This window comes from Manis pentadactyla, chromosome 5, assembly GCF_030020395.1.
Source record: "Manis pentadactyla isolate mManPen7 chromosome 5, mManPen7.hap1, whole genome shotgun sequence".
In the NCBI taxonomy this organism is placed as follows: Eukaryota; Metazoa; Chordata; class Mammalia; order Pholidota; family Manidae; genus Manis; species Manis pentadactyla.
The window spans coordinates 102,007,629-102,032,647 of record NC_080023.1 but is presented as its reverse complement, the minus strand read 5'-3'; the positions used below and the strand labels follow the sequence as shown (position 1 = coordinate 102,032,647).

At 35.3% G+C, this 25,019-nt stretch overlaps 1 protein-coding gene across 2 annotated transcripts in view; it reads left to right on the top strand.

Annotated features, from left to right (window-relative positions):
• Nucleotides 1-1,968: 1,968 nt before the first annotated feature.
• The window catches only part of METTL14 (methyltransferase 14, N6-adenosine-methyltransferase subunit), a 29,170-nt gene continuing 6,119 nt past the window's right edge, over nt 1,969-25,019 (top strand). Inside the window, exons 1-10 of one of the 2 annotated variants that reach the window (XM_036908596.2) lie at nt 1,969-2,239; nt 4,735-4,823; nt 5,463-5,550; nt 11,313-11,393; nt 11,750-11,837; nt 15,679-15,769; nt 16,950-17,091; nt 20,577-20,669; nt 22,980-23,096; nt 24,199-24,409. In XM_036908596.2, the coding sequence (XP_036764491.1) occupies nt 2,174-2,239; nt 4,735-4,823; nt 5,463-5,550; nt 11,313-11,393; nt 11,750-11,837; nt 15,679-15,769; nt 16,950-17,091; nt 20,577-20,669; nt 22,980-23,096; nt 24,199-24,409 (1,066 nt within the window). In that variant the 5' untranslated portion in view covers nt 1,969-2,173. Of the gene's footprint in view, nt 2,240-2,328; nt 2,536-4,734; nt 4,824-5,462; nt 5,551-11,312; nt 11,394-11,749; nt 11,838-15,678; nt 15,770-16,949; nt 17,092-20,576; nt 20,670-22,979; nt 23,097-24,198; nt 24,410-25,019 lie in introns of those variants that run through there. The other variant, XM_057502575.1, reaches the window with a different exon arrangement.

The following is a 25,019-nucleotide window of genomic DNA, read 5'->3' as shown; positions in this document are numbered from 1 at the left end:
TCTCTGTGTGTTTCCAGTGGTTTTATAAATACTATAAAGTAGTCCACATTTGCATCTTTATCAATCCAGGTTCCAGGTAGGAAAGCAGAAATGATTTAAAGAATTCTAAATGGATAGCATTTGCTATGCAGAAATGTTTACATGGGTGTTTAAGGCTAGAAAGGCAAAAAGAGAATGGTGAGATTAAATCAGAAATTTATAACTGCAGGAAGTGGCTGTCAGTCCTGGAGCTGGCAGAACAGAGGGTGGGAGTGGTATTACCAGGGCCTGAGAGGAAACTCACTGCTGGGGATGCCATACAAGCATGGAGAAAGGTACGGGAGCCCCAGGGAGGGGCTGCAGCAGCTGGCTCTGGGACTTTGTAAAGGCCACAGAGTGAGAGATATGAAGGACAATAGCTTTCCCATGCTTTGCCTTCCGATTTCTGCCTGTGCCTCCTCTTGGCAGCATCTTACAGGAAGCCATTTGACAAGGAAGGCTAGGAAGTGTTTGCAGACTCCCAAGCAAACCATCACAGCAGAGCAGTTTAGGTGAGTATGGGACTCAAAGACAGCAGGCAGATAACCTGCACTACACTTTACCACAAGAAAAATGTTCTTCCTTCAGACAGTAAACTGCACAGAGAAAAACTGACTTCTTTTTGGTCTTTGGTAGACTTGAAAAACTAAAGTCTATCACAGTGCCTGCCACATAAAATACTCAATACATATCAATAAATATTTGAGTGAACAAATGCCTAGTCCTTCATTGACAAATAGTTCACATCAGTAGTCAATTTACATGATTAGCAGGTGATGCAATTGACTTTTAAAGAAACATATTTTATATCATATGTACAAATTAGCATTGTCCTTACATTATAGGCTCCTTGGATGTTAATAAACCTTTTAAATAGTGCTGTTACTCAAGGGATTTTTACAACTCTTTTGTATTTGCCTTTCAGAGCTAATTCTTGAGAAATGCATGATAATTAGTAGAATCTAGTCCTGTCCACTTCTGGACTAGCCTGACTCACCTGGTTTTGTGCTGGAGTTTAATAGTATTTTTAAAAATTAATCCATTCTCAAATAAAAACCTCTACTAATGATGATAAGTATTTGCCACAATTTATAATTAAACTTGAGGCAACATTATTTCATTAGTCTACTTCTGCCTCTTTGAATTTGGAATAAGATGACAAATGTGGTGAAAAATAAGGGTACTAACAAGACTCTGGTCTTTGCTGCCTTCCTATGAAGAGAAGAGAATCACCCGGGTACTTTCAATAGGCCATTTCCATATACAAGGGTTATTTCCAGCTAAGACAAACGTAGAAGAACAAAAAGGGGTCCCGGACCCTCTGACTTCTTGGGCGTGAACAGGTCACATTTTACTATCACGCACCCACTTCCCTAAAGGGAAGACGCCATAAAATGCATTACCGTTAAAAGTAGGAAGCTTCTCAAGGTCTAGTTAAGTGTGGGAAAGGGTACAGGCACATGCAGCGTGTGATCCCTGCCTGAAGGGAAAAGTAGGTAATAGTGAAAATCCTAATGAACACTTCCACGGCGCTGTGTGCCAAACTGTTTACGCTCAGTCTTAACAACTCTGTGAGGTAGGCACTCTTATTGTTTCCATTTTAGAAATGAGAAAAGAGGCTCACGGAGGTTAGCCAAGGCCACTCAGCTAGTAAAAGGCAGACCAGGGGTCAAGCTGACAATCAGGCTCGAATTTGTGCTTTAGTTAAAAAAAAAAAAAAAAGGTGTTTGGCAATTTTTAAAACTTCAGGACTGGCAACTGGGGAATTAATAGAAAAGGCAATCAACAAAACAGTCCACACCTCGGAGACACCGCAGGAGCTTGATGCCTCCAGAAAGAGAGCGAGAAGCCACCGCCAGCCGCCAGTTGCCGGGTGCGCTTCCGACACTCCCACCGCGCGCGGCGCCGCAACCTCCCTCATTGGGCCCCTTCCAGGTGGTGTCAGATCGCGAACCTCCATGAGGGGACGGGACTTCCGTCTCCGTCTAGCCAATTCCGGAATAACTGCACCGGAAATAACTATTGAAAAAAGGTTTAAGGATACGGCCACCTCAAGTTCCTGACGAATCTTGTTGTCCACAGCCTCGGAAGGAAAACTGCGCTGAGGTCATCCGTTCATTGCCAAGTTTTCGGAGTAGTGGAAACCAGTTGGGACATGGACAGCCGCTTGCAGGAGATCCGGGAGCGGCAGAAGCTACGGCGACAGCTCCTCGCGCAGCAGGTCCGCGGCCCAGCGAGAGATCGCGAACGCGCGTGCGCGACCGCCCTCTTCCCTTTCATTGCCGGTCTCTTTCCCCTCCCTACCTGCCGCTCTGCAGTCTCTGCTGGTCCCTGGACCTACCCACCCTTATCGCTCAAAACTCCTTAGTGTCCCGAGTGTTTTCCATTTCGTGTCGCGGTCATTGAGGTATCGCTAAGCCGAGCGCCTCCACTTGTCTTCGGCACCCTTTCTTGAATACCCGCCAGTGCCTAGCACCTCAGTGATGGGGATACAGAGAGGAGGTCTTTGGGAATAAGGTACCTCAGTTCACGCAGGCAAAAGTGACTTCTTGTCCTCTAAACTTCTCTTCACTGTTTAAAAGGTCTTCTGTGCCTTGCCTTGCCCTGTTGTCGGCGCTCATTTCTTGAGACTGGCTTGTGAGAAAGGTTTACAGTATTTTCTTTGGGATCGTGCCTCAAGACTGCATCGGGAGTAGTTTGAATATAAATTTTAGATGCTTTATCTTGTGTGTTACAGTCCACTTGCTATGTATGGTATTCTCGTCATCACCTAAAGCTAGTATTTGAATTCTTAGTATCAGTCGCCACGAACCTCTGAGAAAGGTAGTATTATCTACACTTACCGGATAAGGAAACAGAGGTTCTAGAGGTTAAGTAATTTTTTCCCCAGGTCACTCACCCCAGCGCCAGAAAATTGAACCCCGGTTTGTCTCACTAAAGCTTGTCTGCTTCATGTGTATGAATGAATTAACATTTTCAGATCAGTAGAGTCAAATGAGAAAACGCAGATACCATAAAGTCGGGCTGTATTTTCCATTCTACCATTCAGATCAGTTAAAGTGATGGAGATAATCTTATTGTTATTTTTTCCATAATAAATCTTGTAAATAGAAATCTGAAACCTATTCTCTTTTATGACTTGATGAAAAGATGTATGTTATAGTGTTAAAAATGTGGGAATTTGGAATCATCTGTTTTGTCCCTTTGGCATTCTGATCTTGGGAAAATCAAGTATCTTTTCCAAGCCTTCTTTTTGTTCACTCATTTTACTGTATTACCTTTAAAAATGTTCATTTTTCTTACCATTAAGTAAATAACCTTAAGTTTGGAATTCAAACCTTTATCTGACTCAAAATAACTTATAAACAATTATTTGTTGAGTGTCTTACTATGTGCCAGGGGTTCTAATAGGCATTGGCAATTCAACTATGAATAATAGGTTGTTTCTACCCTCAAAAAGCATAAAAAGTACATAAAATTTAATAATGGCTGCCATTTTAAATCCCTTGTCTGTGTCGGCTCTGCTAAGCTTTTTATGTACTCTGTCTTCACTTGTGAAAGTCAGATGCTATCTGCATTTTATAGATGAAGAAAATGGAGCTCAAAGTATTTAGGTAAAATTATGAAGGCCACAAAGCTGGTAAGTTTGCATGCTGCAGTTTTAGGTCTGTATTCTTTCTAGTATACCTAGCTGCCCACTGGTCTTCTAATTGGATAATTAAGGATGTCTGAAATCAATCACAGGCTTCTACTTTACCAACTAAGGTTTTCTTTTCCTTACGTTTTCCCATATGAATGAGACAAACTGGTTCATTTTTCTCCAGAATGTGATTTGTGCAATATATACTTCACGATTTTTTAAAAAATTGTCTTCCTTTCTCATTTCTGTTTATCCTTTATGGCACAATTCAGGTAAAAACTTTGTGATGAAACCTATTCTGATTTCCCTGGTCTAGGCACTTCTTTCTCTGAGCTTTGATTATCCTTACTCTCTGTAACTTATTGTCATACCGGATATAAACAGTGTGAGTGCAGTATGTGCATTTAATTCCTGTTGGGTTAATCTTCTACCCTAATTTTGTTTTTTCCTAAAGTAAGCTTTAAATAAACATTTATTGATTGATGAACTACCAGAATAGAGCACAACTCAGTATGTATAATTTGGTTGATTTTCCTTCATCTGGTGGATGATTGTATTTTGCAGAATAATTCCTGTTGGGTCAGTCTTCTACCCTAACTTTGTAGAACTGTCAACTAGAATTTGAATTGCCATTTTTTAGGTATTGGTAAAATTCAAATTGTGTGTATAATAACTGTATAAAGACTTGGCTTGAATAAAACTGGATAGATACTTATTAAAGCATGGAATAAGGTATAAGGCATGAGCTGATGGACATAGTGTTTAATATAGTGCCTGCCATATTATAAACCCTACACAGTAGCTGCTTTTTTTGTTGTTACTGCTGCTACTACTAAATTGTTTTATTATTTACTTTAAAACTAGAGGATTGACTAATGTCTTAATTTCCAATATAACTGAAACTATAAAATGTTTTTCAGCTGCCAGAATCATTATTAACATGGTTTTGTTCTAAGGTGTTTCCTATTTTTCCTGCAAGGTAATGAATCCATTTGCCTGCTGAGGTAAAACTGGTAAAACTGGAAAGGCTGTCCTGTTGCATTGTTACCCAATTTTTGGTTTTTGGTTTTTCTCAGTTGGGAGCTGAAAGTGCTGACAGCATTGGTGCTGTGTTAAACAGCAAAGATGACCAGAGAGAAATTGCTGAAACAAGAGAAACCTGCAGGTCTGTTGAATAGTTTTTTTTTAGTGACATGTCAATATTGTGGAAGGATCGTTTTAATAAATAATGCTAGGTATGAAGTACGTTGTTGTAACAAGCATCAAAGTAAAGATCTGAGAACCACTGGTTCTTACTGTACATCGATCATAAAATACTTACTTCCTGAATAGTAAGTTCTCATTTATAAAGTAGTTAGGAAATGAAAAATTAGAGTAAGAATTCACTTATATACCACAAATAATTATATTTTAAAATTTCTTATAAAACACATTTTACCCTAAAAATTGTATTCATTTAGTTCATAAAGCATTTCATACTTTTTCAGTATTCTAGTAATCAATTTGATTATCAGTTTTGCTTATGACTAATTAGAATGATAGATAATATAGGAGTTTCTTTTTGCCATATAGCCATTATAAAAGCTTATTTTCTCATTTGGTTGCTTACTAATAAAAATAAAATGCGGAGTTATCAATCAGGTTTTTTGACATTAAGATTTGTAAACTGGGTGAATAGATACTGTTTAATCAGGAAACAAGTGCCTTATTCTGTATTTATAACCTGTTATTTAATATTGTTAATAGATGAATGTCTATATCTTATATAAATATTTCAGTGTGATAGTTTAGCTTTAATTTTCAGAGCTTCCTATGATACCTCTGCTCCAAATGCAAAACGCAAGTATCAGGATGAAGGAGAGACAGATGAAGACAAAGTGGAAGAATATAAGGCAAGTAGAGAGTGAGGCAATTTTATGGTCATGAAAAATAAGTCCTTACAATAATAGATTCTTATCCAGGAAAAAAATTTGATGGAAAACTGAATTTTAGAATGTCTAAAATAATTGTCAGTAGCATTGTAATATGTATAATTTTCATGCAAGAGGTGTGTGGATTAAATTAGGTGACATATATAAAGCACTTAACATATTGCCTACTGAAGAGTAGGCAATAATTTTTTAAAAAATTTTTATTAAGGTATTATTGATATACACTCTTTTGAAGGTTACTACATTTACTCATATTCTCAAATCCCTACCATATGAGAATGCAGTCACTGTCCATCAGTGTAGAAAGATGCCACAGATTCACTATTTGCCTTCTCTGTGCTACACTGTTCTCCCAGTGTTCCCCCACACCATGTGTACTAAACATAATACCCCTCAATCCCCTTCTCCCTCCCTCCCCACCCGCCCTCCCACACCCCTCCCTTTGGTAACCACTAGTTCCTTCTTGGAGTCTCTTGAGTCTGCTGCTATCTTATTACTTCAGTTTTGTTTCATTGGTACACTCCACAAATGAGGGAAATCATTTGGCACTTGTCTTTCTCCACCTGGCTTATTTCACTTAGCATAATATCCTCCAGCTCCATCCATGTTGTTGCAAATGGTAGGATTTGTTTCTTTCTTATGGCTGAATAGTATCCCATTGTGTATATGTACCACATCTTCTTTATCCATTCATCTACTGATGAACACTTAGGTTGCTTCCATATCTTGGCTATTGTAAAAAGTGCTGCGATAAACATAGGGGTGCATATGTCTTTTTGAATCTGAGAAGTTGTATTCTTTGGGTAAATTCCAAGGAGTCGGATTCCTAGGTCAAATGGTATTTCTATTAGTTTTTTGAGGAACCTCCATATTGCTTTCCACAAAGGTTGAACTAGCTTACATTCCCACCAGCAGTGTAGGAGGGTAGCCCTTTCACCACATCCTCACCAGCATTTGTTGTTCTTAGTCTTTTCAATGCTGGCCATCCTTACTGGTGTGAGGTGATATGTCAATGGATTTTCGAATGTTGTACCATCCTTGCATCCCTAGGATGAATCTCACTTGGTCATGGTGTATTATCCTTTTGATGTATTTTTGAATTCGGTTTGCTAATATTTTGTTGAGTATTTTTGCATCTACGTTCATCAGGAATATTGGTCTGTAATTTTCTTCTTTTGTGGTGTCTTTGCCTGGTTTTGGTAGTAGAGTGATGCTAGCCTCATGGAATGATTTTGGAAGTATACCCTCTTCTACTCTTTGGAAAACTTTAAGGAGGATGGGTATTAGGTCTTCACTAAATGCTTGATAAAATTCAGTGGTGAAGATGTCTGCTCCAGGTGGTTTGTTCTTAGGTAGGTTTTTGATTACCACTTCAATTTTTTTGCTGGTAATTGGTCTGTTCAGATTTTCTGTTTTTTTCTGGGTCGTGCTTGGAAGGTTGTATTTTTCTAGGAAGTTGTCCATTTCTTCTAGGTTATCCTGCTTGTTAGCGTATAATTTTTTGTAGTATTCTCCAATAATTCATTGTATTTCTGTGGTGTCCGTAGTGATTTTTTCTTTCTCATTTCTGATTCTGTTTATGTGAGTAGACTCTTTTCTTCTTGATAAGTCTGGCTAGGGGTTTATCTATTTTGTTTATTTTCTTGAAGAACCAGGTTTTGCTCTCATTGAGTTTCTATTGTTTTATTCTTCTCGATTTTATTTGTTACTGCTCTAATCTGTATTATTATGTCCCTCCTTCTACTGACTGTCGGCCTCATTTGTTTTTCTTTTTCTAGTTTCGTTAATTGTGAGTTTTGACCCCTCATATGGGATTGTTCTTCTTTCCTGAGGTCGGCCTGTATTGCAATATACTTTCCTCTTAGCATGGCCTTAGCTGCATCCCACAGATTTTTTTTTTGTGGTGTTGAATTATTGTCATTTGTCTCCACATATTGCTTGATCTCTGTTTTTATTTGGTCATTGATCCATTGTTTATTTAGGAGCTTGTTCTGAAGCCTCCATGTGTTTGTGGGATTTTTCAATTTCTTCTTGTAATTTATGTCTAGTTTCATACCTTTGTGGTCTGAGAAATGGGGTGGTACAATTTCACTCTTTTGGAATTTACTGAGGCTCTTTTTGTGGCCTAGTATATGATCTGCTCTTGAAAATGTTCCGTGTGCACTTGAGAAGAATGAGTATTCTGCTGCTTTTGGGTGTAGAGTTCTGTAGGTGTCTGTTAGGTCCATGTGTTCTAATGTGTTCTTCAGTGCCTCTGTCTCCTTACTTATTTTCTGTCTGGTTGATCTGTCGTTCAGAGTCAGTGGAATGTTGAAGTCTCCTAAAATGAATGCATTGCATTCTATTTCTCCCTTTAATTCTGTTAGTATTTGTTTCACATATATAGGTGATCCTGTGTTTGGTGCATAGATATTTATAACAGTTATATCTTCTTGTTGAATTGACCCTCTTATGATTATGTAATGTCCTTGTCTCTTGTGACTTTTTTGTTTTGAAGTCTATTTTGTCTGATACAAGTACTGCAACTCCTGCTTTTTTCTCCCTATTAGTTGCATGAAATATCTTTTTCCATCCCTTCACTTTTAGTCTGTGTATGTCTTTGGGTTTAAAGTGAGTCTCTTGTAGGCAGCATATAGATGGGTCTTGTTTTTTTACCCATTCACTGACTCTGTGTCTTTTGATTGGTGCTTTCTGTCCATTTACATTTAGGGTGATTATCAATAGGTATGTACTTATTGCCATTGCAGGCTTTAGATTCATGGTTACCAAAGGTTCAAGGTTAACTTCCTTACTAAGAGTCTAACTTAACTCAGTATGCTATTACAAACACAATCTAAAGGTTCTTTTTTCTTTTCCTCCTCCTCTTTCTTACTCCTCCATTCTTTATATATTAGGTATAATATTCTGTACTCTTTGTCTATCCCTTGATTGACTTTGGGGATAATTTAATTTTGCATTTGCTTAGTAATTAGCTGTTCTACTTTCTTTACTGTGGTTTTATTACCTCTGGTGATAGCTATTAAACCTTAGGAGCACTTCCTTCTATACCAGTCCCTCCAAAATATATAATAGAGATGGTTTGTGGGAGGTAAATTCTCTCAGCTTTTGCTTATCTGGAAATTGTTTAATCCCTCCTTCAAATTTAAATGATAATCTTGTCAGATAAAGTAATCTTGGTTCAAGGCCCTTCTGCTTCATTGCATTAAATATATCATGCCACTCCCTTCTGGCCTGGAATGTTTCTGCTGAGAAGTCTGGTGATAGTGATGGGCTTTCCTTTGTATATGATCTTATTTCTCTCTCTGGCTGTTTTTAATAGTCTGTCCTTATCCTTTATCTTTGCCATTTTAATTACTATATGTCTTGGTGTTGTCTTCCTTGGGTCCCTTGTGTTCGGAGGTCTGTGCATCTCCATGGTGTGAGAGACTATCGCCTTCCCCAGATTGGGGAAGTTTTCAGCAATTACCTCCTCAAAGACCCTTTCTATCCCTTTCTCTCTTCTTCTTCTTCTGGTACCCCTATAAAGCAAATATTGTTCCATCTGGATTGGTCAAACCGTTGTCTCAATATTCTTTCATTCTTAGAGGTCCTTTTTTCTCTCTGTGCCTCAGCTTCTTTGTATTCCTCTTCTCTAGTTTCTATTTCATTTATCGTCTCCACCATATCTAATCTGCTTTTAATACCCCCTCTGTTGTGCTCTTCAATGATTGGATCTCTGACCAGAATTCATTCCTGAGTTTTTCAGTATCTTTCTGTACCTCATGAGCATGTTAATGATTTTTATTTTGATCTCCCTTTCAGGAAGATTCATGAGGTCAATGTCATTTAATTCTTTCTCAGGAGTTGTATTGATAACTTTGAACCAGGTTCCTTTAGTGTTCATATTTGTATATGGTGCCCTCTAGTGTCCAGAAGCTCTACTCTCTGGAGCTGTACAGCCCCTGAAGCAATGTCAGGGGTTGCAGGACAGCAGTGTTGCTGCCTGGGGAGGAGGAAAGAACTGTTTTCCTGCTTCCAAGCTGCTATGCTTGTCTCCACTGCCTGAACCAGTGGGCTGAGCACACAGGTATAAGCCTCTATGCTTTGTGTTTGTGGTTGCTGTAGACATGTCTTCCCTCTGTCTGGCCTAACACCAGGGTAGGGTTTGCCGATTTGCAAGCCATGGGGCTGGCCAGGAGAAAGGCGCAGTAGGATGCGTATCACAGAGGGAGTGCTTGGAGCTGTATCACCAGCCAGGGAGCTGGAGCACCTGAAGATCGTGAAAGCTCCCAACCTGCTGGGCTGAGTGCACCCAGACAATTTTGTCTACCTGTCCTTTCTCCTGAGCAGTAAGCTCTGTGCAATCCTTGCCCCTTTAGCAGCCCTCTTACTAAGGGCTTCCTTATTAGGAAGTCTCTCAGACTGCCTGCCTTTCTTTTGTCCCAGAGCAGCCGGATATGGATTCCTGCTTTCCACAAGTGGCTGGAATCTCCGTCTCTCCAGGATAGAGAGCCTGTCTTAGCTTTCCAACCCCTAATCCCGAGAGGACCATGCAAGCACCATGAAATGTAGGTTTGTGCTCCCAGAGCAGATCTCCAGTTAAGTGTTCAGCAGTCCCAGGCCTCCACTCCCTCCCTGCTCCTTTTCTCTTCCTCCCACCTGTGAGCTGGGGTTGGGGAAGTACTTGGGTCCTACCAGGCCACAGCTTTGGTATGTTACCCTATTCTGTAAGGTCTGCTCTTTTCTCCAGGTGTATGCAGTCTGGCGCAGTTCTCCTTTCTGTTGCTCTTTTTGGATTAGTTGTATTAATTATATTTTCGTATTATATTCAGTTTTAGGAGGAAGCTTCTGTCTCACCTCTCATGCTGCCATCTTTCGGCAATAATATTCTTAAACAAAAGTAATAAGGTGTTAGGTGTATCAGAAACTGGATACTTGGATTAACTTCCAAGAGGCTACAATACTATCTTTTTTGAGTTCTGTTATTCCATGTTAATAATATAGAGTAATTCAATTAAACTATTTTAAGAATTCATGGGCCAGACAACTGTAGAGCCATTTCTGAAAGAGGCCCATGGAAAAAACCCAACTTCTAACTTGTAATTTCAATATTTAGTTGAAAAGAAAGTACTGTGGACAAAAAAACTTGTCTCCATATTTTCAAGTTAACTACTGTACAACCGTAGTTAATAGAGAAGAAAATACATAGTTCCAGTAAATCTCTAGGAAGTTCAATGATGTAATTACCTAATCCAATGAACAGTTTATGTAGTGTATTTTGATATATGCTAATATGTAGCTTAAATATTTATGATTATTTCAGGTCAAACATGTACAGTTCCTGATACTTTAACATTTTTGACCAGTAAAGATTAACAGTTTCAGGATTTGGTCTGGCAGAAGTAAATTTCCCCCTTGGTGGTCATAGCTTGATTTATTTGAACTAAATTTGAATATTTATGGTACTCTATATATGAGATAATTCTAGACATCTCAGTGAACAAAATTAGTAGTTAGTAGACATTATTGATGAGAATGTAATGGAAATTTTTATTATAGATGTAACTACATCAAATGATGAGAAAGCAAAGACCTCAATGTTTGACCTTAATGGTAATTTGAAAAATTTATGTCTTAGGGAAATAAATATTTATAAGGAGGCTTAAAACTCAAGATAACAAAATACATAAAATATTCCTCCTAGGCATATATGTAAAATGTTTACTTAATCTTCCTTTTTGAAGGATGAACTAGAAATGCAACAAGAAGAAGAGAATTTGCCATATGAAGAAGAGATTTACAAAGATTCTAGTACTTTTCTAAAGGTAAATAATTTTCAAATCTTAAAACTTCACATTTCGGCTCTGTGCCTAAAAACATTTAAAATATTTGTTTTCAAGATTTTTTCAGTTATTGAGGGATCATTATAAGATAAAGATCATTTAAAATTATTTGTGAAATACTCTTCAGATAGTTGGCTAATTAGGATGAGACAATCATGTAGTAATGTCTGTAGCTACTGAAGAGTAATACTATCATTTAGTTGTGGTGTTTTCAAATATTACTTTTTAAATCTATCAATCAACATTTATTTTGTGTGACCTCATAATAAGAAAGTAAAGAGTTAGTGTATCTACCATCAGAGTGAATGCTATTAATTTAATTTTGACTTTTTCTTTAGGGAACACAGAGTTTAAATCCCCATAATGATTACTGCCAACATTTTGTAGACACTGGACATAGACCTCAGAATTTCATCAGAGATGTAGGTATGTCCGATTTGTTGGGAATATGCTGTTGCTAACTCTATTATGTACATAGTATTTATTCATTTTGTGAATTATTTCTAACAGTTATTTTTGGGGCTTGACTTCCCCTTTCCACTCTCAATAGTTCTAGTACATCCTCCTTTTCCATCAAGCAGGCTTTCTCCTTTCTCTCCTTTCTCCAGTTTGGTTCTGTTACTGTCCCTGTATTTCTGTTTTACCTTCCCTTATTCCTTCTTTGCTGTTCTTCCTTTCTTTATGTAGATCTGATTTTCTGACCTGTGTTAGTTTCATTCTATCTGAAGAATTTCTTTTAACAGTCTTTCAAGTTAGGTCTACTGGCAACAAATTGCCTCAATTTTTGTTTAAGAAAGTCTTTGTTTCTCTTTCACTTTTGAAGGATAATTTTCTGGAGTACAGAAGAAGTGTTGGTGTTTTTTTTCTTTAAATATTTCATTCCACTCTCTTCTTGCTTTTGTGTTTCTAAGAAACTGGATATAATTCTTTTTTCCTTTATAGGTATAATGTTCTTTTCCTCTGGTTTCTTTCCAGATTTTGTCTCTATCTTTGATTTTTGATATGCCTAGGTATAGTGTTTTATTGGCATCATCTTCTTTGGTGTTCTCTGAGCTTCCCAAATCTGTCATTTGGTGTCTGATAACGTTAATTTGGGGAAATTCTCAGGCATTATTGTTTCAAATATTTCTTCTGTTACTCTCTTTCTTCTCCTGGTACTTCCTTTACATATGTTACATCTTTTGTAGTTGTCCCACAGTCCCTGGATAGTCTGGCTTCTTTTTAATTCAGTTTTTGTTCATTACTTTTCAGTGTTTTGAGTTTTCACTTGAGATTTCCTCAGGCTCAGAAAGTCTTTTTCCTCAGCTGTGTCCAGTCTACTAATAAAACCATCCAAGACATCCCTGTATGTCTAAAAATAGCTTTTTTAAGATAATTTATGTACTGTACAATTAACCAATCTAAAGGATATAGTTCAACTTTTTTTAAGTATAGCCACAGGTTTGTGCAACCATTACCACACTAATTTTAGAACATTTTCATCCCCCCTGAAGAAACCCAGTACTCATTAGCAGTTAATTACCATTCCTTCCACTTCAGCTTCCACCCCTTGCCTTCTGTAACCATTGACTGATTTCCTGTCTCTACCATTTTTCCTAGACATTTCATATAAATGGAGTCATACAATATGTGGTGTTTTTATGACTGGCATCTTTGACTTAGTATAATGTTTTCAGGGGTCATGGATGTTGTAGTACATGTCAGTACTTCATTTCTTTTTGCATGTACATACAACATTTTGTTCATTCATTTGGATTGTTTCTACTTTTTGGCTGTTATAAACAATGCTTCTGTGAATATTTATGTAAAGTTTTTGTGTGGACATATGCTTTCATTTTTCTTGAGTATATACCTAGGAGTGGAATTACTGGGTCATGTGATTCTATGTTTAACTTCTTGAGGAAGTGCACAACTGTTTTTCAAAGCAACTGTGCCATTTTACATTCCTACCAACAATGTATGAGGGTCCCAGTTTCTTCTCATCCTTGACTCTTATTATTATCTGTCAATTTGATTATAGTCATCCTAGTGGGTATGAAGTGTTATTTCATTGTAGTTTTGATTTGTATTTCCCTAGTGACTAATGGTATTAAACATCCTTCATATGCTTATTGACCATGTAAATACCTGTTTTGGAGAGATGTCCAAACTCTTTGCTTATTTTTTAATTGGTTATTTATCTTTTTATTATTACATTGTAAGAGTTTTTTATCCATTCTCAGTTCAAGTCTCATCAGATATATGATTGGTAAATATTTTCTTCCATTCTATGGGTTGTCTTTTCACTTTCTTGATGGTATCATTGGCAACACAAAACTTGAGCTTTGACGTAATCCAGTTTACTTCTTCTTGTTGCTTGTTAGTGACATTACTCTTGAAGTAGAAATTGATCTTAATGTTTTCCTGAGCAAAATTTAGATATAGCATTAAAAGTTATGATAATGCTAAGTGAAATAAGCCAGTCACAGGACAAATACAGAGGCACCTAAAATAGTATATGGAATATAAATACATACATTCTCACAAGGTACCTAAAATAGTTAAATTCATGTAAGCAGAGAAAAGGAGTTATCACAGGCTGAAGGGAGGGGAAATAGGGAGTTATTGTACAATTGGTACAAAGTTTCAGTTATGCAAAATAAATTGTTTCTAGATATCTGCTGTATAGATAGTGCCAGTAGTCAGCAATACTGTTGACTATAGTCAGCAATACTTTAAAAATTTGTTAAGAGGGTATATATCTTATCTAACATGTTGTTACCACACAACCAGAGAAACACAAGGAAACTAGAGGTGATGGTATGTCTATTACCCTGAATGGTGATGTTTCCACAGGAGTATGCATATGTCCAAACTCATCAAATTATTTACATTAAATATGTCAGTTTTTTGTATATCAATTATACTTGAGTAAAGCTGGCTTTCAAAAAAAGTTACTAAGTTTTATAACCATATTTTGATATGAACTTTTCTGCTTTTAAGACACTTGCTCTTCTCCAAGGCAAAGAAAATGTATTGGGGAACTGATTATGGATTGAGAAAAAGTTGAATCTTCTATTTTGTAGATGATTGAGAGCTGACTCTACTGTAATTGAAACCTGACTAAAATGAATTCTTCAAACTTGTTTTATTTGAAAATTTGACTTATAACGACTCATTGAGGTGCTATAAATAAAATCTTTGCCTTTTACTCTTCAATATTGAAGTTATTAATATTTGTACTTTTGGTTTTTAAATTAAGATGTTTATGTAATTTACATTGTTATGGCTATGTTTCTTATGAGGGAAAATATCAAATAAGAGCTTTTAGTACTCTTTGATATTCAGACCTACTTATCCCTGCAGTTGGTTAAACAGGCATCACGCTGTTTTATCTAAAATCTCCCCTGAGTCTTCAAGATCAAAATATTTTTGAGAACATGGGAACCATGAGTCTCCTGATTTTAAGTAACCTTTGTGGGATTTGTAGATGTTTTTCAAGGTCCTAAGCCTAAAAATAAAAAATTTTTATTTTCATATTATAAAAAAAAAAATATGCAGATTTGATTTATAGTAATGTGGAGCTGTGAGATCTTTAAGACCGTAAATATTAATATAGGAAATTTTCTTAGAGAAAGCAACTTGTCTTGAAATTGGTAGTGTAATTTAGATAAATTATCAGAGTGAGTGAGGTGAGAGGACTTGTTATTTCTTAACTAAATTTGTTCTGGGATTGTGTCTATAAGGCATAGCCAATTAATTTAAAATCATCAGCAATGTTTCTCTCACCTCTAACTATTCTTTGTTTCTTTGTATACCTAATTCATAATAAAAAGGAAATACTCATTTCCTTTTGCTTTAGATAACTAAGAAGATAAATAAAAATATTAACAATCACTAGATTCTTCAGGAAAACTATTTGTTTTAGCTAGAGAAAGAAAACAGTATGATAGAAAGGGAACTGTTTTTTCTTTTCCTGAGACCAGAATGGGTGAACTTGATGCAATGAACTGATTAACTTAATAAATATGAGAAATTAAATGGTATATTGACTTGAATTGGACTTCAGAACATCTGAGTTTCTGCCTGTATACAGGGTAAGGGTCATTAGGTATGAAATATATGTATGAAATGTTTAAAAACACTCAAAATTAACTTTTCTTAAAAAGATGTGAGAATAAAGTGGTGGTAGTGTAACGTTTTGTTTTCCTGAGAGGGCTTGTAACCTTTGAATTCATTGATATGAGCTTCAGTTATATTGAAATCATAATTTCTATTTTTCCCTTAGGTCTGGCTGACAGATTTGAAGAATACCCTAAACTGAGGGAGCTCATCAGGCTGAAAGACGAGTTAATAGCTAAATCTAACACTCCTCCTATGTAAGTGTTTTTTTTTTCCCAATTACTTTTATTCCCAAATCAGGCTTAAAATATCAATCTCTTTAATCCTGTAACCTCTCTGAAAAAAATTCAGCACTATTATAAAGTTAAACACTCTATTTCTTCATACAGTAAAATGTATTAGTTTGAAACTCCAGTGCTGAGTACACAGTAGTAGATTCTCATTTAATTTTTTCAGTTTTCTAGATAATTTGCTTATAGTGCCTTAAAGTATTCTTTTCTTAGAAAATCATTCATGTTTGCTGTATTGTTGAGCTTCTTAAAATGTTTTTAAATAACTTCTTCTCAAAAAGTAATTTATTTATTGAAGAAAGTTTAGAAAACTTAGATGAAGGAAAATGAGCAAATAAAAATTAATCATAACTCAGCATCCAGGGACACTACTCTTAACATTTTAGAATATGAAAATTCAAGCAGAATTCTTTTCCCCTAAACAGAGTAGTGTTTTCCTCAAAAATGTGAATAAGGTCTCTGAAATTAAAGGATCTATTTCACATTTAGCTTGCTTTGAATATTTTGTACATTTAACTGTTTGCCAAAATGTATACTGTTAGTGATTAGAAGAACCACAAGAAAGTCTGAGTATGTGGAGAAAAATATTAACAGGCTCTGTTCATCCTGTTTATAAATATTCATACTCATATGGAAGTAACCTTTCAGTAAAGGCTAGTAGTAATTGATATTAAGTAGTTAGAAAAGAATATTAATATAAACAATTTTACTAATAAACAAACCAATAAAAAAATTTTTAACTACTTTTTGAGAGGGAGGAATTTAAAACCTACAGACAAGTAGATTTCCTAACCCAACTAAACAATGGAGAAGAAAGTAATGTGATGTTCCTTAAAAAATTGAGATGATGGTGGAAAGGGGTTCAAAGACTTAACATCTGAGTATGGAGTTTCAATGAAAAAACATGAGTAGTTTATAGTCCGGAAGTAAATGGGAGAATATTATTTTACTTTCTAGTGTGCTTATGTCCATGTCCTAGAAAAGAATATTGGTAAATGGTTTATTGTCTATGTTAAAGAAAGATGCCTTCCTATAAAAAGATTATATTCAGTAATTAGCTTATGATTACTTTGTAATATTTAGGAAATTTCTTTCATTACCATCTGTAAAGTATTTAAAAGTCTCTCTTCATGCTTTGATCAAATAGGTACTTACAAGCAGATATAGAAGCCTTTGACATCAGAGAACTGACACCCAAATTTGATGTGATTCTTCTGGAACCACCTTTAGAAGAATATTACAGAGAGACTGGTATCACTGCTAATGAGAAATGCTGGACTTGGGATGATGTATGATGAGTTTTTCTTCATCATAATTAATTATTTATTTTTCAAACAAATATATATTTGATCAGAAAGTAAGATTATATATCTATCATCCCTGCCTTTTTAGGAATCAAAGATAATAGACTTATAGTATATGTTGTGGCTGAAAGTCCAAGGTACATTAGCAGATATTATAGTATCTTTGGTCTGATTTTTCTTTTTGAGGCAAAAGTTGAGCAGATAGGAAGTAAATAGTCTGTAGAAGACTCATAATTCCAGTCTGAGAGACCTTAGATGTATAGCTAGAAAAAACTAAAAACAGAAGGAACAATAACCTTTTTTGTATTTAGTTAGTGTTAGTTCACATCAATGTATATATATATATATATATATATATGAAACATGGTTTCTACTCTTCAAAGAACTTAGAAGATAATGGATAAAAATGATGCATAATTTCAGTATTATATAATTGTGATAAAGTTGTATTTTTCCAAACAAAATTAAGCAAACTGATAACTTCAGTTACATAAAGTCATCTGTTTTTACTGATTAGTAACAAAAATAAATATTTATTGAGTCACTGTACTAGGTACTGTGCTAGGTACTAAAAATGTAAAGCTGATTAAGAAGACTTAGTACGTAGCCTTAAGGGGCATATTTTGTCATTTTCTTAGTTCAATAGTAGGACTGCATAAGATGGTCTGAAGAAAAGCTGACTAAACCTTGGAAGATGGGGCACGTGAGCAAAGAGGAGGTGGTGACACATGAATAATATGAATGGATTAGTTGGAGTTGGCCAGATGAAGAAGGGTTGGGACAGGGACTCAAAGCAGAAGGAACAGTAAGAGCATAAGTGTTGGAGGCAAAGATAATATCTGATTTGGGGCAGGGTGGAAGTGGGTGTCCTATGCTCATTGATATTGTTAGAACACAGATTGAGACTGTCTTGCGATGTCTTCTTAGAAGCTTGGAGTTTTATCCTAAAGACATTAAGGAGTCTTTGAAGGGCTTTAATCAGTAGTGAAATGGTCAGATTAGTGTGTGGAGGATGGACTAGAGGAAAAGAAGTCTGGAGAAGGGACAGCAGATAGAAGACTGCAGTAGCCTACCTACGAGATGAAGGGATCCTGAGTTGGGGTGATGGTAGTAAGAATAGGAGGGAGGGTGTTACTTAGTAATGTTCAGTAGATACTTTCGGTGAGTGTACAAATTTGAGTGAGGGTACAAAGTAAGGATGACTCAAAGATTTGAGTCTTGGGATAAGTGGATTATCACCAGTTGAGAAGAAAGTAGATTTAAGAAGCAGGACTAGAGGGATTAGATAATACTGAACATGTTGATTTTGAGGTGTATGTGAGACATGCAAGTGGAGACTGTAATAAGAATATGAAACTTAATGGGCAGATAGATCTGGTCTTAAAATACAGATTAACATATTAAACCTATGAGAATAGAAGAATTTGTCCTGAGATAGTGTCTCAAGATAAAATGTGGATTGACAGTAAAGCCTTTCACATTTCAGAGGCACATGTAAAAGATGTGAAAAGAATGGGAAGAGATGAATGAAGAGAACTAAGAGGGTATGAATGTCCTAGAAGCCAAGGGAATAGGGAGTTTCAGGGAGAGAATCAGGAGTGTTGAGCACAGAAGAGAAGTAGGGAAAGCAAAGATGGGAGTGTCTTGGAAAACTGCTTTGAAACCTCCCCTGTCCTCCTATTGTTAACAATATTTATTCTTCAAGGTGAACCTCCAGTTTTTCTTCCTTAAAGCTTTCCTACAGGTTTCAATATATCTGGTACTTTTATTTACATTGTTTATGGCTCTTACCACTTAAAAAAGTTTTTCCTTTTTGATGATGTATGTGATCTGTGCTTATGGTTGAAATTTAGGAAAGTACACAGTATATAGTCTTCCCAAGACTTAATGTTAAATACACAATGCTCTTGATAATTAATGCTGATGTATTTTCCAAACAGGTTGTATAAATTTGTTCCCTCAGTGGTGTGTAAGACATACCCATTTCACCAGATCTCATCAAAATTGGTTAATAACACAAAAGCAATCTTGGTCAGTTTAGTCAAAAGAAAAGCAAACTGAAAAAATAAATCTTATGTCTTTGATTAGTAGTCAGGTTGAATTTATTTTCTCTAGCCAATCTCTGAGGTTTGGTCAGGGAAGCACAAGATCTTCAATTATATGTAACAAACTAAAAGTTTTCAAAATACAGGAATTTCATTTTATGTGCATTTCCTTGATTTCAGTTTAATTTCACTGAACAGCTCTGGCTGGCATATTTTTTTGTCTGGCCCCATAGCCCTAAGCTCTTAATCTTTATGTGATAATATCTTAAAGAAAGTACCAATAGTTATATAATAAATAAAATGTAAGCAAGAAAAGTGTTTGGATTTCACAAGTATTCTTTTTCACATTAGAGATCCAGTAGTGGTTAGTGTGTTTTGGTTAAAAATATAAGCACTTACTCAAAATACCAACACTTGGCATTTAAAATTGCAGTCAAGGGAGAGTACCTTGTTTAATGTTCTTCACTAAATGTGGGTCATCATGTATTGTTAGCTCTATTACATAAATGTATTTAAGGATATGTGTTTGTATTGCATATTTATTCATATTGCTATGAAAATATTAGATAAGGAGAGATTCAAGACTTTGAGTCAGAAGTATAAAATAGGTTTGTATATATTGTAACATTTCCATCATTACTGTCAAATAATGTTTCTACCTAGATTCAGTTAGAGATGATATAGTTATAACTCAAAAGGATTTGTTAGGTAGAAATTAAGATTATCTTAGTAAATGAAACTTGCAAATACTTGGCTGAACGGTGGCCTCTGAAACTTCTTAACTGTGACAGAAAGCTGAAAGAAAAAGAACACCATATAATATTTGCTTTTACATTCATTTATATGAGTATATGGTATTCCCAAAATTTAGAGATTTAATTATTCAAGAGCTTTTCTTTTTAATGTGACACACTCAACACATAAAAGGCAAACAAAATTATAGACTATACTTTTTTGGCATTTCAGAGTTAAGGTAGTCTGAAATTTTATTTTATAATAGTGTGTTCTGTAGATACTAGAAATCAATTCCTCCCTAATTGTTTTATTTCATTTAAATTTTGCCCCTAACTTTGGAATAATTTAATCTCTCTTATTTGAGTCTCTTTTTCTCTAAATGGGTAAAGGGTTTCTCTCAAGCTACATCTGACAAAATTTCATTATTCTATAAATAAGATTTCCTATAATTTCTTTCCGTGTACATATGTATCTGAATGCACATGTGTATTGTCTTAAAAGAGAATATGAAAACAATAGTAGAACAAGTTTTAGGGATAAAACTTATTGTCCATTATATTTCCTAATGAAAATTAGTACATTTAAAGAACACATCTACTTAAAGTCCTGATAAATCTCTGGTTATTCTTTTGGATTTAGGATGAATGGGAAACAAATACGTTTGTGCAATATTGTTTTGATTTCTTACAGATTATGAAGCTAGAAATTGATGAGATTGCAGCACCTCGATCATTTATTTTTCTCTGGTGTGGTTCTGGGGAGGGATTGGACCTTGGAAGAGTGGTAAGATGATGTTTTCTAGAGTGGATTTTTAAACTCATAAGAAAAATAAGTAACGCAATATGTTGCATAAGAAGTTTGAAGATTAATGTTATTAATGTGTCCTTTGTTTCTTGAATAATACTAAAATATTCAGGTGAAAAAAATGTTCAGGAAAGAATGTACAAAAGGTGGCACCCCTTGTTCACCAGCACTCGGGATGAGTAATTCAAAATGTTATGTAGTACAAAGGCAGGAAGAAAACAGTTTAGAGATTTGAAACCAAATTAAAGCTCAAAAGCAAGTTGCTTAGTGTCACATACTGCTCATGAGTACTATTCTTCTGAGTAACATTAATATCTGAATTGCAAATATAAGCCAAATCAAATTGGAAAAATAACAGCATCTGGAACATAACTGTTTGAATGAAAGGGAGTGAGAAAGTTGTAACACTTCAATTAATTTTAAGTACCTTACACTTAGCGTATTTTAGAACTTTGCTCTTTTTTGATTGGAATATTTAGATTTCTAAGTGGAAATAAAATAACATGCTTTCTTTTTTTAAAATTCATTTTATTATCATTAATCTACAGTTACATGAAGAACATTATGGTTACTAGACTCCCCCCTTCACCAAGTCCCCCACCCCACAAACCCCATTACAGTCACTGTCCATCAGCGTAGTAAGATGCTGTAGACTCACTACTTGTCTTCTCTGTGAAAATAACATGCTTTCTTATCCAAAAATAATGGGAGCATTGTGGCTAGGTATTAGAAGTCTTCACTTCTGGTCTCAATTCTGCTGTCCAACAGTGAAAGTTTAGGTGAAGAGATACTTAACTCTACTGGGTTTCGGTTTCCTCACTTGTTAGTGGGTGATACTTTCCATTTTTAGGACATGCTGCTTGCTATGCAACAAATGATCTCATTTAATCCTGGTAATTTTAGGAAGTGTCCATTTGACAGGTAAAGAATTTAAGTAGGATTATATTGAGATAAATTTATGCTCAAATCTTGAAATTCTACAGTTAACTTTGTATTCTTTTTATCTATAGTAAATTTGAAACTGTTGAGTAAAATCATTGTTACTGTCATTTATTAACTTCTTTTTTTTTTGCTGGTGCCTCCCTTAGATGCTTTTCAAAAGCTAAGAGAATAGAAACATACTGTATGTTTTTATAGGTATGTTGGCATTTACCTTTATTAGGTCTAATGTGTGTCTTTGGGCTTTCCTCCCGCCCCCCCAATTTAGGTTGAAAGTTGATCAGGAGGTTTTATTTTATTCATTTATACAACAGTTTATCATACTGGTGAAAGCAGATTTTGGCCAGAAATGATTATAAGAATAATTCAATGTGAGAATACTCATGAGCTTTTGGTAGATTGATTAGGGCATGTAGGGTTTAAGCCCTTGTGACGTTTAATGAACATCAAGTACAAAACAAATATTTGGCAATAGGAATAGATACTGATCTTGATTTTCAAGATTTTAAAATAAAAATCTAAGTCTCATTTTGATGTGTAGCTCACTTCACACATTGAGAGCATTCCTGAATATTGCCTGCGTTTTATGCTCTATTTTTCTATGTACTTGATCATAGTACCAACAATATTGTCCTGCACAATTTATTTATTTCTCCCTTTTTTGCTCTTCAGTTAGTTGGGATAAGTACTGTATCTTTTTCATGTTTTTATTTCCAGCATGTAGCCAGCACCTACAAATGGTAGGCCTTCAAAATGCTATTCTGAGCATTGTATACATATTTGTATGCAACATTCTAGGACACTAATGTTGAAATCTGTTTTGTAGATTACATAAAGATAAAAATAAAGCTTTATACAATAAAGAGACATACATAACCATTTTAAGTCTGATTTTTTTGAGGTTGTTAATATTAAATAAAAATAAGACTCTTTTGAAGTTGGCAAATAGAAAATTCTCAAAAGTTTTTAGTTTTGTGAGAGTATAGAAAATTGAGGTGGCAAGAATCAAATTATCTTTTGAATTATTTCACGAAAAAGGGACTGATTTAAAAACCCATTTTCTATTGAAGGCAATGGAAGGTACTATTAAATAATTGGCATATTATATAATCCTTTCTCTGTTTTGATATTTAACTATATATTATATTAATATCCAAAAGGTATATGTATTTCACTTAATGACTATATATTTAAAGACTAACATTTCTTTGTCTATTTCTTCCCTAAAACAAAATTACCATGACACCTTGGACTTTAGTGTCCCAAACCTTTAGGAAGATTTTTAATACTGGCTGGTTAAGTATTGTTTACTTCTTTTAGCTAATGATTTCTCTTTTCTTTCACTTTTAGTGTTTACGAAAGTGGGGTTACAGAAGATGTGAAGATATTTGTTGGATTAAAACCAATAAAAACAATCCTGGGAAGACTAAGACTTTAGATCCAAAGGCTGTCTTCCAGAGAACAAAGGTATTACCTTTACTCTTTTGTTTTCTTTATTTTCATTATTTTCTGTCAGGCTTTTCCAAATGTCTGTTTATTGTTTAATTATTGTGGAAAGGTCCTTTTCTTAGACTTACAAATGGCATTGAGCATTACAGTAATACATCCAAATGAACTTTAAAATATTCAGTATGTTAGATCAACCTCCACTGTGTTGGAGAAGGTATTCCTACATGGCCTAAATTGCCATAATTTATCAGATATGAGCTTTTGGTACTTTTGACCCACCCCCAGATTTTTTCCTTTTCTCTGAGCCCAAAAAAAGAGATGGCAACCAGACACAAAGCTGGCCAGCTTAGAGGCAAGTTTCTCTTCTCTTTCCTTCTTTTTCCTGCATAAGAACCCCTGAGAACCTCTGCATCATACAACTGCCCTGCTAGTATCAGGATTTAACAGTCTGTTCTCCAGTCTTTCACTCTTCAGGGAGCTACCAGAGGGAGGGTCTTTCTTATTATTTCTTAGACTGGATTCTTTTGAAGGGAACAACCTAAGCTATCCTTGCCACTACTGGTTTATGGAGTCAAGTGAAAGATTAAATTTATTTAATCCATACCCCTGCCATCCAGGGTAAATAGAGAAGGTCAAAAAAACAAACAAAAAAAGAAAATTGTTTGATTTTCACATTTACTTACGTTGAGTGTTGAGAAGTCTATATCCAGGCTTTAAGCCCCCTCTCTATATAAAAATGCTTACACTTACATATAGTTTTGATCTTAGATCATATGAGGCCTCATATAACAACATTTTAAGGCTCCATGGAAGTGCCATGTTTCCATTACTAGCAAAAAGTTATTATCAAGTGTTCCAGAGGAAAAGAGTTCATGGTGATCTCATTCTAAAATGGCAGGGCTTCAAGTTTAAACTCTTGTGTCTAGCCCCCCTTGCAACCCTTCCGCATTCCAAGATCTAGGTCTTCCTGTTGTGGTTTTTGCTCATAGAAATATATCCCAAAGATTCAGGGAAATGAAGACTATTTTGGAATTGGGGAGATTGGAAATGTAAAATGGTATGATATATATATGACTGTTGATGAAAAGAGACTAATTGGTCTGCTCTCATTGTTACTCAGGAACACTGCCTTATGGGGATCAAAGGAACTGTTAAGCGTAGCACAGATGGGGACTTCATTCATGCTAATGTTGACATTGACTTGATTATCACAGAAGAACCCGAAATCGGCAATATAGAAAAACCTGTAGAAATTTTTCATATAATTGAACATTTTTGTCTTGGTAGAAGACGCCTTCATCTGTTTGGAAGAGACAGTACAATTCGACCAGGTAGTTTCAAAAACATTTTATAATTTTATGCTTGTTTGGGATGTAGGTGTCAAAAAAACAGTACACAGTGCTGTGTAAAATAAAATTCTTATGATGTGTTTAATTCTTCTTGCTGTACTTGAAATATGCCTGGCTTATTTTTGTCTCATTTTTCTTCCATGGTCCTCTCTCCTTTCATTGAAGTATCAGACAGGCCTTTTTTCACAATGCTGTCTAAACTAGCCAACTTCCACCCCACTCCCTCCTCCTGCCACTCTCTTCCCCCTTAATCTGCTTTCTTTTCTTCATACCACCCTTCATCTGAATTATAGATTCATCTGGGCATATGTTTATAGCTAGTCTCTCTGGCATGCAGTCTCATAGAAGGCAAAGATTGTCTTATGCCTTTCTACCCAGTATTCAGATCATTCAGTAAATATTGTGTTGAGTGAAGAAATGCATAAATGAATGATTGAATAATACTGCAGAAAACAACCATACATTTGTGAAGTACAGGTCTTGTCTTTATTAGCAATTAAAATACCTGTCTTATTTCCTTACATGTACAGTGGTGTTTTCAAAATTTTAACTTCTTACTAAATCAATGTAATGTGAATTTACTATTTTTAAA